Genomic DNA, 16716 nt, shown 5'->3' on the forward strand with positions numbered 1-16716 from the left:
ATAAATTGGCAATTGGTTTCAGCGCATTACTCGTGTTTGGTTTAGAAATTATCCTTTCCAGTAGCTTTCAACAATATATCTCTCTCGAGCTGGGCCTTCAACACTTGTGTAGGCAGGTGTACTATCAGATAAGATCGGGATTAATGTAAGCGGATGGATGGATGGATGGATGGTGGAGAACCCAAGCCAAGCAAGCAAAAGCTGCAAAATATCAAAAGAAGGTTTGTAGGCACGATGCACCGAAATTACTCCACGGGAAACTGACGAGTGGAAGTCGAACAACGTTTTTGTTCAAGGGCGCAGGGGATGTATGTGTATGGATTCATTCTGCATTGGTGGGCGGAAATTTAAAGTTACTGTACAGTGTACAGAACTATTGCTAATGAATTTCCGGGGTATGAAGGATCTTCTTAAGTGTGTGCTTCCCCGAGATTTCAAGGTCATTCTTTGATTTATTCGAGATTCTTACATCATATTCAAATCGTCTATTTTGATTCGTCTTCTTCAACATCAACATCACCAGTATCAACACAACTCTCATCCACAATCCCTCCATCAAAAACTCCCTACCCAACAACCTCAACCTCAACCTCAACCCCAACCCCAAACCCAACCATGGTCTCCCCCATCCCCACCATCCTAACCACCCAATTCCTCTTCTCCCACCTCCTCCAATCCGCGCGTCTCCCCCGGCGCATCCTCCACAAGACCTCCAACGCCTCCCCACGACAAGATCTCGTCAATTTCCCCCCCAAAGATCTCTCCCCCTCCACCATCAACATGCTACTGCGCTGGGAAGCCGCCCAGCAAAACGCTCTAGATAATTTCCCCATCTTTGTAGCAGCAATACTCTTTGCTTCTTTTAGAGGCGTCTCCGAGGACACGATTGCGACTGTGGGATGGTCCTATGTGGGTGTCCGATTGGCGTATTGGGTTGCGTATATCGGGACTGAAAGTGTGAAGTGGAGTTTTTTGAGAAGTGCAACTTGGTGGGTGGGAAATGGACTTTGTTTTTGGTTGTTGAGGGAAGGGGGCCGGGTTTGAGTTCTTAGGAAGTGGGACTTGGAGAGGCGGAAAGGAGATTAAAAAGGGTATTGGTGACTAGTGAAAAAGATGGGCGAAAAAGAAAGTGATAAAGTTGTGAAGGTGAGGGGTAGTGCTCCGTGGAGATACGGAGAAATACCTATAGCATACACTTTCTCATCTCTTGTATATTGCTTCATGTTATAGCAATCTCGAATTTTTGAAGCAATTTCTGTCATGTCCTGAAATATCGAATGTTCAGAAATTTACAAGTGCAAGGCTGTTAACGTGATTAAGAATCTACCAATACCTAGGTATGCATATATCTAAATCCCATATTAAACCAGACGAGACTATTATACATAAAAGGTATCCCAATAAACCAGCCCAGGGTATCATTACAAAAAAACCACGTTATCTAGAAATACCAAAAGAAAAAGTTAGAAAAACCTGCTACTTCCACTCTCCTCGCTTATTTGTATCAGGTCCTCTCCTTTCCGTATTGATATACAGTATATTCAGCCACCCAATCCCACTTGCAACACCCGCTACACTCCAATCCACACCCCATTAAACCTCATAGTAATAATCCTCATCTAACCCCTCCCGACTCGGCACTTTACCCTGTCCCACCTGGGGATCTCCATACCCATTTCCTTCATCTAACCTAACATTCAAAAGTCTAATCTTTAATCCATACTCGCTAACCAAGCTCACAAGTTTATTGGTTTCACTCGTAATCGGCGCCTGGTTCAATAACATCAACAAACCATCCAACCATTCCGAAGCAAGACTATGTGTGGGAGGCATGAGTGTAAGAATAGCTTTCTCGGCCGGATCTGTGTCATCTTGTTGTGCTTTAGTCTCTGTGACGTAGCTGTTGATAGTAATTTTGGTAGTGGTATTTGCTTTTGATGGATTTGTATCTTTAAGGGTTGAGGAGCTTGAGATACTCGAACCGTCGTCATGGGACGCGGAGACATTGGAAACGACTGAACTGATAGTACTCAAGTCAATCTTTTCGAGCAATTGATCAAGTGTCGGCTCTTTACTTAATTGATGGTCAAAATCGAAATAATGAAGATAACGCCGATTGTGTGAGAGTTTGACATAACGCCAACTCGTCGTTGGTATTCTTCTTCCTAGACTTTTGGTAGAAGATGATCCTTCTTCGCTAACAGTTTTCGGTTGAATAATTCTTGGAAACCATGCTCCTTCAAGCAGACATCTTATTCTCTGTTCCTTAACAAACAAAAGAGCTTCATGTTTAAGTTCATCTCGCACTTGCTGTAAATGTTGACCCCATTCGTCTTCAAAAGTCAATTCCAACAACTCCATTTGTAGCTTTCGTAATTTCGAATATTCGAATTCTGCCAATTCTTCTTCTACCTCTAGAACATCTTTTGTTCTTGAAGCTTGACCAACCACTTGCTCAACCAAAATCCGTACAAGTTCCGCAACTTTTATGAAATCATCCTGCTCGGCACCAGTAGCTTTCCATAACCTAAAGAAAGCTTGCAAACTCGCTGAGTGTAGCCTTGACCACTGGAGTAGTAGAGGCCGGAATATCTTATCATAATTCTTTACTCCATCCAATACCAAATAAGTTTTCGCATCCTCTGCATCTGATTTGTCGACCTCGAAATGGTCATACAAGATAGATGTGACTATTAGACTAGCCCTTGCAATAGGACATCTCTCATTTAATGGCTTAGAAGATTGCTCTAACAAAAGCTTTTGAAACCTGTCTTCATTTTTCCTGACGTAATCGGTCAAATCCATCATACCAAGAAATCCAGTCGCTTCGAACTCCCAAGCAGGACTTTCGGTCTCGAAGCCCAATCTTCTCCACTTTTCGGGATTGTGTTTTCGACTCCCTTTTTTGTCGCCATTCTCCAAAGTTTCTACCTTCGCTGAAGCGCCATTGCTAAGATCTTTCTTTTCGGGTACGCTGGCTAGATGTAGTCCCTTTAGTGCTCGTCGATGTTCTGGTCTTTCCAAATCCACCTTCACCTCCTTCCATTTACCCAATAAAACCTTGGTCAAACTTTGAAACTCCAATAGCGGATGCGACAAATCTTGTAATGCCGAGCTTTGCATCAAATTATATGCAGCTTTAATAACCCCCAAATCTTGTAAACGTTTGATAAATTTCGGCCACTCCTCTCCAGTTCCACTACTTTTACTAACATTGTCCTTTCCCTGTCCGTTATCATTCGTAATCGAATCCCGCATTAATGCATTCAGCAGCATCAGTGCATTTGCACAAAGTAAATGATCCGCAGAATTGAGTTGCGAGACTACCATTTCGAAGAATTGAGGATAAACCGCGACGGCAGGTTTCAAAGCTCGAAATCCAAATGCACCAGGTATTTTTATACGCCCCCCTGAAGATTGTGGGTGGCTCACAATAGCAACCAATATCGACATGGCGCCTCGTAGAATGTTAACCAGTGGATGTGTAACGATCAATTCGACGACTCGTTCGACCAATTCCCCGGCACCTGGTGCCTCGAATATTTCCCAACCCATATCGACTTCCAGTAGGCGGCTCAGACTCTGTAGGGAGTATGCGAGGGTATTCGCATTGGTTGTCATGATCAGTCGACGCAGGATAGTGAGGCCCCCTGAGGAAATGAACACATCTGCGAACGATGGATCATTAATGGAAGATTGTAGCTTAAATACTGCCATTTTGCGCATAGCATCTTCATCGCTATTGAGCCTCGAGAGCAACGAAGGTATATCTGCTTGATCCATTTCAATTGTTGTGTCTTGTACTTTCGAGGTCGATGAAGCTGGGGAAATCTGGAGAGTTTAGTCAAGGCGCAATTGGCTTTTGATAACCCCCGATTTTCAATTATTCGACAGTCACATTTGCTTAAAATCTTTCCAAAAATTTACTATAGATTCTAGGTGTTCGATTCTTTTCCCTCGAGGGAAGGGGTCACAATAGTGTGAGGAGATTAAAAACCTTAAGGGTGCATTAAAAGTATAAAAGTACCAAGGATCCGAATCATTGGAGAAAGTCGGGTTTAGTCTGTGCTTCAATGGCTTTTGAGAGTTGATAACGGCAGGTGTTCTCGGTGCCGGAAAGCTTGAGCCGCCTTATCATTCACCAATGAACCACTCGAGTATGTATCTCGGTGCATTTGAGTGAGAGGATAGGAATGGGGAAATTTGAAGATATTCATATAACACAACCTATAAGCAATTGATCTGAACAGTCAACACGAACAATCAACACGTAGATGCCTAGGTATGCAGGATGCAATTTCTTGCCAATTTTATATTTCATAGCTATGGATTCCCTCAACATGATCCACAAGTATACCAGATATTTTACGCTACACAGTGAAGATGCCAAAACTCCATCGCTGATGTCAATATGCTACTGTATTCATAACTTAGAGCAAGCATTCTCACTGATCATCCTCGTCCTCATCCATCAAACTCAAGCAATCCAACTCTGTTCTAATCAACCTATCAAATTCGGCCCTCTCAATCCCTGCTACTTTCGCCAATCTGTAGAGACTCTTTACACTTGTCGAAATATGTTGTTTAATGCCAACCTCGCTCTGTTCCCGAGCGTGTGCTCTCTTCTCGAGTTTTGCCACTGTCTCACTCCCACTTGAGCTAGTTCTACTGCCTGGTCGTGGTTGTACAACTTCGACATAATCCCCTCCATTGATGATCCCGCTACTAGACTCTGACCATTGTTTTGCCTCATGAGATGATGTGTGATGTTGTAGATTTTGTTGTAGCGTGGAAGTTATTTGATCGTCTTGACCAAGGGACGTTTCGACGGTACCATTTTGTGCTGCCTCGTCTGGATCATGACTATCCATGGCAGGTTGTACATCCGCATATTGTGCGTAGTATGAGTCTTCATCCTCTGCGCTCCTCGAGACGTTTTGCATAGACTGGGGTGCAGGGGAGTGTTTTGGTGCGGGCGTACGAGCGGGCGTGTTGTCGTACTGAGCCCAATAATCATCATCGTCGTCATTCTCTGCCTCGGTATCTTTAGCTGCGTTCGTGACACTCGAAAGACTGCCACTTGTCTGTGTAGATGTTTTCGAAGTTCCTGATGTAAAGGCGGTTTCCGCAGAAGCTATATCTTTCTTTCCCCATTCTTCTTGGGTTTCAGATTCGTATGCTCCCACTTCTCCAATTCTCCATCCATCGCCACCACCGAGTTCATCACCAACACACCATACAAGTCGTGCACTCAAGGAAAGATCTCTAAGTACAACTAGAGCTTGTAAGGTCTCTTCATCGAGTCGTCGATATTGAATTTCCACCTCACTCTCCCAATCAACCTCGACCTCACCAGAAACGGGATGTGCTTCTAACCGGTCATTTTTTATAGCTTGTTGCAATTTCGAGACATTTGAATCATCATAGCAGAGTAATGGCAGCCATGGCTCGTTCGAGGTCGAAGACAATATTTGGACTCTCTGACGTAAAATCGGCGAAAGTAAAGGAAGCAGCGCCGTTGGAGGTTGAGGAGATACAGAAGCCGCAGGTAGAGATGCCAATAGGGGCGCTAATAATTGCTCTGCTCTGGGAGCTGAAATAGTTGTCGACATTCTAACAAGATTGATATTGATGTGTTGTTAAATTGGCAATCACATGCAAATGTATTTACTTTGAAGAGGGGTGTTAATGGCAATTATAAGAGTTTTGACTGGGTGAAGGAACAGTTGAAAACACTTGGAGATTTTGAATAACGACAACAACAACAATAGCACATAAGAACTCAGATTGATGAAATAAATGAAAACAAACTTAATTCATTAACTAAGATATACCTCTGGAAGTTCTGTGGAGAACAACTGCAGTGTTGATAGCCATAATGAACTGTGATACGGCGAGGATAAACTGACTGAATCAGTTTCCTTCCGCCCGAGCAGGAGAGAGATTGGTACCGCAAAATATGGCATACGCACGTGAATTCTGAGGCTTGTTTGGTCGCGATGCATTGATGTCGTTTCATCCATCCATTTCTCTCCATTTATCCTTTTTATCATTTCTCTAGCTATTTACCCCCTTGAAGTAATTTCTTTTACGGTGTAGAATTCGGTAGATAAGGTTGGGATCATGGGTAATCCACGGTACTTTATTATGTATTCTATGTCTATTTCTACCGATTCATGATTGTCTGAAAGTCTATTATACCTTTCAGAATCACTACAATATTCCACCCCTCTACAGACTCCACTGCTCTTATGTACTCTAAAACACCCTTAAATCACTTTGAAAGTTCCTGGGATTTCTCCCATTTTAGTAAAATGCCAAGAACTCGTTCGTATGTCCACATAGTAACGGCACTTGCTGGAGCAGACTTGAAGAGACTATTGATATTAGCATCAGAAGATCCAGAACTTTTCTTTCACATACCTGACCGTCAATCCTCGATAGAGCCCTCGATAGCCCTCATTGTGTAATATGTGTCGCATTGTTTGAAACACACCGTTGTAAACTGGGATGTTCTTATGAACGTATCTTTCTCTTGTTGGTCCCTGTACTTGCAATCTCTTCCTAATCAAATCAAAAGGAAATATGCCAGTTTTTGCTATGACTGAAGCTATAACCCCGGCACTCGCATCCGCGGATCCAAAGGGCATGTTTAGAGTTCCCATCGGAAGACGGAGACTCTCGTATGTGGCGAAAAAAATACCCATATATGGTATGATTTGCCCAACGCCAGCACCAAGTCCTTGAAAGAAGCCTCTCGGCCCTTCGTTAATGGCGATATCACGGATCGACGATCGGAGAGAAGTGTACACCCTCTCAACGCCCTGTGCAGCGAATCGCGTGCGGAGTAAATCAAGAGGATAAGTTGCGGTCGTAGCAACAGCTCCTGCAGATGCTCCTGCAATAAAGCTTTCAGCAGCAGCTGGCAGTCGGTGTTCCCCAAAAGCGTCTTGTAGGCCCAGCGTAACAGATCTATATGTCGTGAATTGGATCGCACTGTACGAAACGTACATCAACTCTGCTGGAACATTCCCCTTCCATAATGCCGACAACCCTTCCTCTCGAAAGATACGTTTGATCGTCGGAATCGTCCCTTTATAGATTGGAGATCCTCGCAGATCCCGATGTGAAAGAGGATCGGATGCAGAGTGCGATTGCAATTGAAGGCGAATTTTAACAACATCCAAAGGGGCAATCACGAATCTGAGTGAAAGATATGAGCGCAAATAGTTCTGATGTCGACCAATTGTAAATTTACCTAGCAATCAAACCAGCTGTCGCACCAGCTATCATTGATTGGGTCTTGGAGCCCTAGATAAGTATCAGTTTCTTGATTCTATAAGACGAACGTAACAACTATAAAACCTTAAACCTTACCTCATCCTTCAGATGCTCGGCGCTTTCAGACATACATCTGACGTTCTCGAAATAGTATTATTAAAGTTTGAGGTTTGAGAATAAATATCAATCCACACGACTATTTGCATGACCTAGGGGGGCATAGAAGTAGAAAAGTAACAAATAATTAAAGCACACTATGTCAAAAGAAGGTTAGCGGGAGCTATGGATGGGCGATTACATAATTCAACTTGTCAAAATCGTCCAAGCTCCAAGCTCCATTTGATCAATCATCATGTAGCTTGGTGGAGGGGCTCACGTGGCATTGATGCTATAATCACCTCGGTAAAGGCTGATTGATATATGATTCCTCGGTGAAGAGTAAGTTCTCATATTAGTATCGATCCTTCACTCGCGCCGTGAAAGTACGAAATTTCAAATATGAGTGCCTTGCGTCTTGGTCTGAACTGTGGTCACCGAGCTGCCAGATCATGTTGCTTTCTAGCTGCCCCGCGCATCTCTCAAATTAGTCGAAGGCTATTTTCAGCCCAACCAGGTCTCCGGATCATATCTTCCACATCCAAGCAGACACGTGTTCCACAGGTATTATTGAGCACCCCTGGCGATCGACTGAGATTTATGCTAACCTGAGTCAGGATGTAAAATCCTCTTCCAGCCCTGAGATTTCATCTCATGACATTCAGGCCATAAAGGTCAACGGTGTATCTTATCCTCCATTGTTCCTCCGCGATTCTTGTACCTGCCATAGATGCGTTGATCCTTCCACAAAGCAAAAGAACTTTCAAACTTCTGATATTCCTCCTAATATCAAAGCTACCGCTACTACAAAGGGTGAACACGGGAATTTAACAATTTCTTGGGAAGACGATATTCCAGGCTACGGACCAGATCATGTTTCGTCGTTTTCTAGGAAGTTCTTTGAGACCCATTCTTCACTCAAGGCTTATCATTCCGATCGTCACAATGATGTGAAACCTATCAGATGGGATTCGAAAACCATTGCTCAGAAGCTACAATATGTAACTTTTGATGACTACATAAACAGTGAAGAAGGTTTATTCAGAGCTTTGATCATGCTCCGGGATTATGGGCTGCTCATACTTAGAGATGTGCCAGAGTCAGAAACTTCAGTTGTTGATATCGCAAAGCGAATTGGCAATCTTCGGGATACTTTCTATGGAGTTACCTGGGATGTCAAATCTGTTCCTCAACCTAAAAATGTAGCATATACTTCCCAATATCTGGGTTTACACATGGATCTTCTCTATATGGCTAATCCCCCGGGATTTCAATTTCTTCACTGCCTGCGGAATACCTGTTCAGGTGGCTCATCCATATTTTCTGATGCTTTCCACGCTGCCAGACAACTTGATAAAGATAATTACATTCAATTGAGTACTAAGAAGGTTGGCTACCATTATCGCAATGCTGGGGAGCATTATCACTATAAACATCCTGTAATATCGAAACACTCTGAGAAAGGTGGGAACTCTTCATCCCCCAATGACAACAACATCCAATACATCAATTATTCGCCGCCATTTCAAGCGACATTTGACGAGCCATTTGGCTCCCTACCAATAGCTAAAGCATTGAGGCAATTTGCATCCCGAGTAGAGGCACCTGAAAATATGTATGAATACAGACTACAAGAGGGGGAATGTGTTATTTTCAACAACCGGAGGGTACTTCATGGCAGAAAAGAATTCGATACATCAGCTGGAGAGAGATGGTTTAAAGGGGCTTATATCGATACCGACGTCTTCAGGAGTCGTTATCGAGTTTTAGCCGAAAAGTACCAGAATAAGGATCGGACGTTTCTACGTACTAATGCTAGGCATATTTGCTGGGATATTAAGAACCCCGAGACTGGCAGAATGGAAAGCGATCCACATAAAGTTTGGGAGAGAAGTAGAGATCTTCCACAGACTGAGGCGTATGCCAACATTATCTAGTGACATTTGAAGCCCCTCGAGGCGCCCGCAAAACTCTGCAGTCCAGTCGCTCATGGAGCAACACTCGCTCGAGTTATCATTCTCATGTTGAGCTTTTGTTCTCGAAGAAAATTGGACTGTGGAGCTCACGTAGGATACTAAATCAGATTCAATGATTCCGAGCTTCCAGTTTTAAAAAGAAATATCCAGTTTTGGAATGCAATTCGGGCCACTGAAAAGCCTGATTGGTGTTCGGGGGTGTCAGTCTCCCCAATTGTATGTCGTATGTTCGCATCCGCGTTTGGTTGAGTCTTTAGTATACCCCAGAAACCAAAAGTTATCCTTTCACCATGCATGCTTTCAGAGCTTTGCGAATTCATAGTTTATTGCATTATGACATGAATATTTCTACCAACCTATTTCCAGCAAATACACCGCATTGTTGGTGAAGCATTGCAATTTTTTGATCTTATGAGTTTTGTATATGTAGTGTCTCCTTGCGTCCAAATCCATTGTGTCGCCTCCTTTTGATACACTGCCTCCCTTTGATATCCCGCCTTTTTTGCCATACGTTACCCACATCTTCTCACTGTTCTACCTCTTGCTAGTACGTTACCTCTTTGCAATGTTTTACATTGTCTGTCGAAATGTAGTTTGCATCTTGTTTTGTGTTACCATGTTGTAAATTTGGCTTTCATAATTTGAGGATTGTATGTTTTGATGTTAGACACGCTGTTGATTGAAATGTTGGTTTTGATTGGATTCTTAATCTCTATTATTACGGGAGACTTCCGGTTGACTGTCACCAACTCGTTTACAGCTGGAAGAGTGAATAGATTTGGAGTTCTGGTGGATGGTGTACCTCAAGAGTCATGTCAATTAGGGCGTTGAGTCTAACAGCCAAGGTGAGTACGGTAGCTTTTAATATTGAATTTTGCCTTAGCACTCAGCAGATGTTTGTCACGAAATAGATTATTACGGTAGCGATCAGAAATTTAGAATTTGAGCCGGATCTCGGTGACCACGGCGACACCTGACAGCAAGTAGTCCGACCAAGCAATTGCCAATTTGGTAAAAATCAAGAGCAAGAATTATGGATCGTTCCAAACATTGAGAACCACCTGTGGATCGATGACAACTACTTCACAGAACATCATCATCCAAATTAGTTTCGTTAAGTTTCTCTTCACCTTTCTCGTATCAGACTTGACAATATATTTAATTTGAAGCGGAAAACAAGCTAACACCACTGCGGTCACAAAAACTATGAGTATTGCAAGAACATCAGGAAAAGCCTATCACGGGATGAATGAGAAACTTACTCAGTGGAGGAGAGAAATGATAATTATTTATGCATGAATTGACAAAAGTGGATAATTTGGAGCGGTAAGATATAAAGTTTGTCTTAATCTAGCCCCAAAAACTCTTGACTCGGACATAGACCAAAAGGCCGAAGATGATATGGCTAGGTAGGATTTAGGAGTGACCGCGGCGAGTTTGCTTTCTCATCTGGCACTCTTTTACGGGGAGTTTATGCTGAAATGACGACTGGAGTCCGATTGGCTAGGAGCTCAGAGTAACACTGTAATAGGGAAGTATAGACAGGCACTATCCTAAGCAATGATTATCCCAGTATTATAGATGAACGTCAGGTTATTTACCCACAATCAAAGAGTTCCATGTAAACCCGAGCGGGTGGTAAAGTGGAGAGCTAACCAAGTTGATGGAAGCGAACGTAGTCGGGAAGTGGTGGTGGAGGCGAAAGTTCATGAGATGGATAGAGCATGCAGAGGTGAAGTGGACGGTATGCAGTAGGCGCGGGATGTTAGATCGTGGTCTAGAGCACTTCGCATCTGATTTGGAAGCTTAGATTTGATGGGTGCATGAATAATGTTGGAAAATGGAACTTTGAACGAGGATCATGGCTTGGTAATTGTTTGGAAAGTAGTCATGATCTTTTTAAGGATCTCCTTTGCATAGTGAGTTTGTGAAGTACTTTGTTGTTAGAATAAGGCTCGTTGACATTGGCTTTATTATCGACAGAATTTTATGTTCATTTCTAGACTATTTTCACACAATCTTGGTCGAAACTTAGATGCGTCAACGAGCAGTTAGAGGTTGCAAATTATTCGGCATTTGTTTTTGGAAGAAAAGAGGTACAATTCAGGCTTTTGGCAAAAATATACATGTCTTGGCACTTAGGAAGGAGGTTGGATATTTATATTATCTCTACTCATCTGGTCTTCCCACCGCCCTGAAATCACCCGTATGATATATCACCTCCGGCTTAATAACCGAAATCCTCCACTGCCCCTCCACCTTCACAAATGTCTGTTGCATATACGATCTCCCATCCGACGTCTCCCCAATCTTACAATGCGGGTGACTGTAATCCTCGCCTACCACTTTTCGTGCATGACTTGCTAGTTGCTGCCATTCTACGATGATTTCTGAGTCGGTAACACTCTTGAAATAGGGCGCCCCTAACAGATGTTGGGTGGCGAGAGCTTTCACTCCGAGTTTTATAGGGCCGAGCCATTCTTCTACGAAAGCGTCTGCAGTGAAGGTTTGTTGGCCCCATTCAGGAACGACGAGTGTATAGTCCACTATGACTTTTGGTGCAAGAGATGCCCGAAGTCGTGCTTTGTCCTGAGTGTTTATGTTAGTAGGAAGAACTTTGATGACTAGATCACGAGCTTCATACTTTTCGATCATACCCATCAGCTAAAGTTCTACTGCATTGCGTGATAGCAATGTAGTCTTGAAATGTGAGTTCTGAAGGGATATAAATTTCGAAAGTCATGGTCGTCTTAGTTCAATACTTTGGTGTATGTAAAATGTCAATGGCAATGTGGAATTCCTATCAATACTATGGTGGGGAATAACCTAAGCAAAGAAGTTTAATACACAAGCTTTTGATCGAAGCTCTAGTTAATGATAGACTTGGCACTTGCCGATACGAGTTGCCGAAACTTCGAGTCAGTAGTGGGGGTGGACGTGAAGTAAACTACACCCCACACTCCACCCCCGCTTACCCCAAATTGTATCTCCACGTAAGTGGACTGCCGAGTAATTTCTCCTGCTTATTATTTTCATGGTGCTATTATGAAGTCACAATCATTTTGTAGAGTATTCTCAGAAGAATATTACACAAAAAAAAAGATGTCGAAACCAGAGTTTACCCTGAGAATCTCAATATATCCTTCAATTGAACCTAAGCAATTCGAACAGTCCTTGTCTGGTAAAGTTGCGCTAGTTACAGGCTCAGGTAGAGGTATTGGGAAACATATCGCATATGCTCTTGCAAAATCGGGGGCATCTGTCGCAATAACTGGAAGGACTGAAAATCAGGTAGACGAGACTACTCAAGAACTTTCGAAATCTTTCCCAAATGTGAAAGTAATCGGAGTTGTCGGAGATGTCTGTAAGCGATCCGATTTGGAACGTTTGGTTCAAGAGGTACGACCGAGAGTTTGGTCCTTTATTGAAACACATACTGATGGAATGACCTATTAGGTTACTAGCAAACTTGGCCCCATCGATATTCTTATCAACAATGCTGGCACAAATACTTTTATGCCCTTCCATATTACAGACGCAGACGAATGGTGGAAGCAAATGGAAATCAACATTAAAGCGCCAACAGAATTAACAAGACTCATTCTTCCTTCGATGCAGAAACGGAATTCCGGTACGATAATTTTCACGAGTTCTCGAGCAGCAGGTGCGGACTTGCCTTGGGCTTCAGGGTATTCGTGTGCAAAGACAGCCATTACAAGATTTGGAGGTGTTTTACAAACAGAATTGAATATACTTCAGAAGGATACGTTTGGCTTCGAGGAAAACGGTATCTCAGTATTCTCGATTCATCCTGGTGAGATCAAAACCGGGTTGCATCAGACCGCTTATCCGGAGAAGACAAAGGTTGAGGCACCATATGTCATTGAAATGATGGCCAGATTACATAAATCACACCCAGAGTTCAGTATCGATTTGCCAGCTTGGACGTGTGTTTATTTGGCTGCTGGAAAAGGGTCAGCTTTAAGAGGTCGATTGGTAGATTGCACCAGGGATTTGGAAGAAGTAACAAATTTTGTGACGTCTTCGCCTAAGCTGAAGATCACAAATGCTTGCAGCTGAAAATTAGAGATGACTTCTCCATAATAAACTTTGTTGCTATGATACCAGAATAATATGCGCATGGCGGTGTAATCAATTGGCTTTTGACACGGGGCTGCCCTGACATGCTTGATTTGGAATCTTTGACACTTTGAGAGTCTCAATTTGTTTCGTTCTTCAGCCCGCAGAATTGCAGCCTTCGCCCCAGTAGGCTAATCTCCGACAATTGCTTAACCACAACAAGCTAAGTCCCCACATTGATAGAGAATATACTGACCCTAATGCACGATTTTGACCACCACTAAGAAGTGGATTATTAGTTTGCTGGTTTCTTGACAATCAAGATGTTGCCATTTGTCGGGAATCCCACGAACGAAGGTGGACGGAATGGATCTAGTACGCGCGTACGGGGTACCCCATACCCCAATACCAAATGATAACCTTTTCTGATTAACATCGAGCGAAATTATAGCGGGCCGTCCACTTCCCCACGGGGTTATTAATTTGTATATCATGAATATGCCCGTGCTTGAGGACTCTGCAAGTATATGAAGTCTGGGAAAGACAAGAATATCCTACGTTTTGTCATTCCATTCTTCATCCATCATGTTAGATCTAAAACCCGAAGTCGATACCGTGGAGTATAGCGAGAGAGAGACTATTGAACAGAACCACGGACGTCATCATCATCATCATCATCATGATGTTGTGGTGCAAGGAAATGAAGATGAGCCGGGGAGTGTTTATCAACTGAGTTGGAAGACTATCATAGCTTTTATCTCTCTCTCTATGGCAAATTCTTGTGCTGCTCTAGCCAATACCGTAGGTACCTTCCACGATCTTAGATGAGCAACAACTAACAGTAATTTTACGCAGGCCAACACCGTCATAAAATTTCAGGTCGCCTCTGTTGCTAAGAGTCCGGCAGATGCAGCGCTCGCATCATGGATTGCCAACGGAAGTTTCCTCGTCGTTCTCGCTCTTGGTCCAATTTTCGGTAGTCTGAGTGACAGAGTAGGAAAGAAATGGTTTATGGTTTGTGGTGCCATTCTTGGCTTGATTGGAAGCGTAATTGCAGGAAAAGCAGAAAACATTCTTCAGATCATCGGAGGCAACATCTTGAATGGAGCTGCTAATGCTGGATGTGTGAGTTAAACTGCACATTTCCTGACATGCCTTGGACTAACGAGTACATAGATTGTATCGATCTCAGCAATCCAGGAGATTATCCCAAACAGACTTCGTCCCTGGGCTATGGGAGCCTCACAAGCCATGGCTAGCGCCTTCGTTGTTCTTGGCACGTTTCTTGCTGCCGCATTTGTGAAGATGAATGCCGGAGGAGCTGGTGGATGGAGATGGGCTTATTATTTCAACAGCATCATCTATGGAATAACAGCTGTTATGATCGCCTTCTCATATTTTCCACCTCGTCCTAGACTTGGTCGACACAAAATGCTCAATTCTATCACAAAAGAAATCGATTACATTGGAATTCTCCTCATGTCAGGGTCGTTTGCTTCCCTTATCCTAGGTATTACCTGGGGTGGAACTACTCATCCATGGAGCTCGGGACAATGCATCGGAACGCTTACTGCTGGTTGTATTGGCCTCTTAATTTTCGGACTTTACGAGGCTTTTGTCGTCACTGAAGGAATCTTTGATCATCGACTTTTCGAAACCATGAACTTTCCCATCTTGCTTTTCGTTTGCACAATAGATGGTATGCTTCTTCTTGGCGTCAATGTCTTGTACGCGCAGGAGATCTTCGATCTGTTTACAACCGATGCTGTTCGAATTGCTGTCATTCTCTCACCATTTTTGATTACATCAGCATTTGGGTGTATTCCAGCTGGGTGGGTAATGGCTTCAACAAAATCATTCCGTTGGATGCTGGTCGGATCCTTATTCTGGTGTGCTTTATTTACAGGTCTTATGGCCATGGTAACTTCAACCAGACTCCCAATGGCACTTGCTTTCACCACCCTCTTCGGTCTCGGAACTGCTGTGACTACCACCATTCCAGCTGTCGCTTTGGGGTTGTCAGTTCCAGCATTCTTAATCGGAACAGCGGCCACTGTCAGTATCAGTTGTCGTGCATTGGGAGGTATTATCGGCATCACCATTTTCACTGCTATATATGACAACAAATATGCAGAGCTGGTAGGACCAGAAATTGCTGCTAACACCAATGCACCGGTTCTTGTTAATGAGAGTGCGGAGGCATGGAAATATGTTTGGATCGCGGTGGCTTCTCTTGTTGCAGCAAACGGTGTAGCTGCATGCTTTTTGAAGAGCGTTGCACCGATGATGAACCACCACGTAGAATCTGCGCTGGAGCCATCGAAACTTCGTGAAGCTCAACTTTCTTAATCTCTTTTTGGTTCACTTTTAGTCTAGCACAGCGCTTTACCTGGACGGTATTATGGCCTTAATGAATTAGTTATCAATAAATAAAATGAATATTCCACACACCTGTCTCGTCCATTCTTGTGACCGTGAAGCTTTTACTGGGTATCAAGGATAAAACGGAAAGCTCGAGCGATGAGCATTGAGGATTGTCTTCAGATTGGGTCCGTGTGAATCAATCACATGACCGTCCATCATTACTAGCCATTCTCGCCATTCTCCGTTTGCGTCTTGGCCTGATTGTTTATTTTGTATCTGTCTGCGCCCTTTCTGTCGCCTCGCTGGCTCCGGATTCACAGAATGATAATGAAGTCTGCATCAAACCCGGAAACGTTCTACTCGCTAAGTGGTGGGAAAACATACGCTAAAACTTCAATTGCCTCTTATCTCATTTATGGCTAAGTCATCTTGCGGCACTGTATTGCAACAGTTGTAAAATCTGTTATCAGAGCTGTAATAACAGTTAAATGCGAAGAGAAGTTTCCGTGTGCCGAACAAAGCCCAAGCTCTGTAAGAAGCTGATCAACTGTTGGGGGCCATGGGAAATCATATACATCAAAACTTTTCCTGTTATCAGTACTCCCGATACCTGCCATTTATTTCAGTCGTTAAATATGATTAAAATGATAAATAGCGCGTCGGCTTTCCTACTTGTCTCGGTGTTCTACTTTCTATTTTCTTTCCTGCGCCTTTGGAGAAAACGCCAGCAAATCCGAAACGAACACGGCTGTCAACGTCCTCCCAGACATCCGCATACAGAACGAATGTTTGGCTATGATCTCTTTCGCGATAATCTGGAGCATGCAAAGCAGTCCAAACTATTAGAAAGATGGACCGCTCGTTTCGAACAATACGGAGATACATTTTCGGCGATTCTACTTGGTATTCCCATGATTAC

The 16716-nt window shown here is 43.3% G+C and overlaps 7 protein-coding genes across 7 annotated transcripts; 3 read left to right on the forward strand and 4 right to left on the reverse strand.

Moving 5' to 3' along the window:
* Positions 1–1593: 1593 nt before the first annotated feature.
* On the reverse strand, positions 1594–3783 carry Bfra_009344 (putative elmo ced-12 family protein; the record flags this gene model as incomplete). The annotated part of the gene is made up of 1 exon (XM_037339688.1): positions 1594–3783. The coding sequence occupies one exon, from the start codon at positions 3781–3783 to the stop codon at positions 1594–1596; it is 2190 nt and encodes a 729-aa protein (XP_037189738.1).
* A 662-nt stretch (positions 3784–4445) lies between these two features.
* Bfra_009345 (uncharacterized protein) lies at positions 4446–5612 on the reverse strand (the record flags this gene model as incomplete). Its single annotated transcript, XM_037339689.1, has 1 exon — positions 4446–5612. One exon carries the CDS (start codon positions 5610–5612, stop codon positions 4446–4448), a length of 1167 nt encoding a protein of 388 aa, XP_037189739.1.
* Positions 5613–6095: 483 nt separating this feature from the next.
* On the reverse strand, positions 6096–7510 carry Bfra_009346 (putative mitochondrial deoxynucleotide carrier protein). Its single transcript, XM_037339690.1, has 4 exons — positions 7378–7510; positions 7259–7311; positions 6424–7203; positions 6096–6377 (listed from the first exon to the last, which is right to left on the reverse strand). Exons 1-4 carry the CDS (start codon positions 7408–7410, stop codon positions 6275–6277), a joined length of 969 nt encoding a protein of 322 aa, XP_037189740.1. The 5' UTR covers positions 7411–7510; the 3' UTR covers positions 6096–6274.
* Positions 7511–7779: 269 nt separating this feature from the next.
* Positions 7780–9314, forward strand: Bfra_009347 (putative gamma-butyrobetaine dioxygenase protein; the record flags this gene model as incomplete). Its single annotated transcript, XM_037339691.1, has 2 exons — positions 7780–7941; positions 7995–9314. The coding sequence occupies 2 exons, from the start codon at positions 7780–7782 to the stop codon at positions 9312–9314; spliced, it is 1482 nt and encodes a 493-aa protein (XP_037189741.1).
* A 2208-nt stretch (positions 9315–11522) lies between these two features.
* Bfra_009348 (putative conidial pigment biosynthesis scytalone dehydratase arp1 protein) lies at positions 11523–12096 on the reverse strand (the record flags this gene model as incomplete). The annotated part of the gene is made up of 2 exons (XM_037339692.1): positions 11523–11942; positions 11998–12096. 2 exons carry the CDS (start codon positions 12094–12096, stop codon positions 11523–11525), a joined length of 519 nt encoding a protein of 172 aa, XP_037189742.1.
* A 359-nt stretch (positions 12097–12455) lies between these two features.
* On the forward strand, positions 12456–13433 carry Bfra_009349 (putative short chain dehydrogenase reductase sdr protein; the record flags this gene model as incomplete). Its single annotated transcript, XM_037339693.1, has 2 exons — positions 12456–12752; positions 12810–13433. The coding sequence occupies 2 exons, from the start codon at positions 12456–12458 to the stop codon at positions 13431–13433; spliced, it is 921 nt and encodes a 306-aa protein (XP_037189743.1).
* Positions 13434–14018: 585 nt separating this feature from the next.
* On the forward strand, positions 14019–15782 carry Bfra_009350 (putative mfs general substrate transporter protein; the record flags this gene model as incomplete). The annotated part of the gene is made up of 3 exons (XM_037339694.1): positions 14019–14234; positions 14289–14558; positions 14610–15782. The coding sequence occupies 3 exons, from the start codon at positions 14019–14021 to the stop codon at positions 15780–15782; spliced, it is 1659 nt and encodes a 552-aa protein (XP_037189744.1).
* Positions 15783–16716: the final 934 nt, after the last annotated feature.

Source organism: Botrytis fragariae (genome assembly GCF_013461495.1).
Source record: "Botrytis fragariae strain BVB16 chromosome Unknown tig00000161, whole genome shotgun sequence".
NCBI lineage: Eukaryota > Fungi > Ascomycota > Leotiomycetes > Helotiales > Sclerotiniaceae > Botrytis > Botrytis fragariae.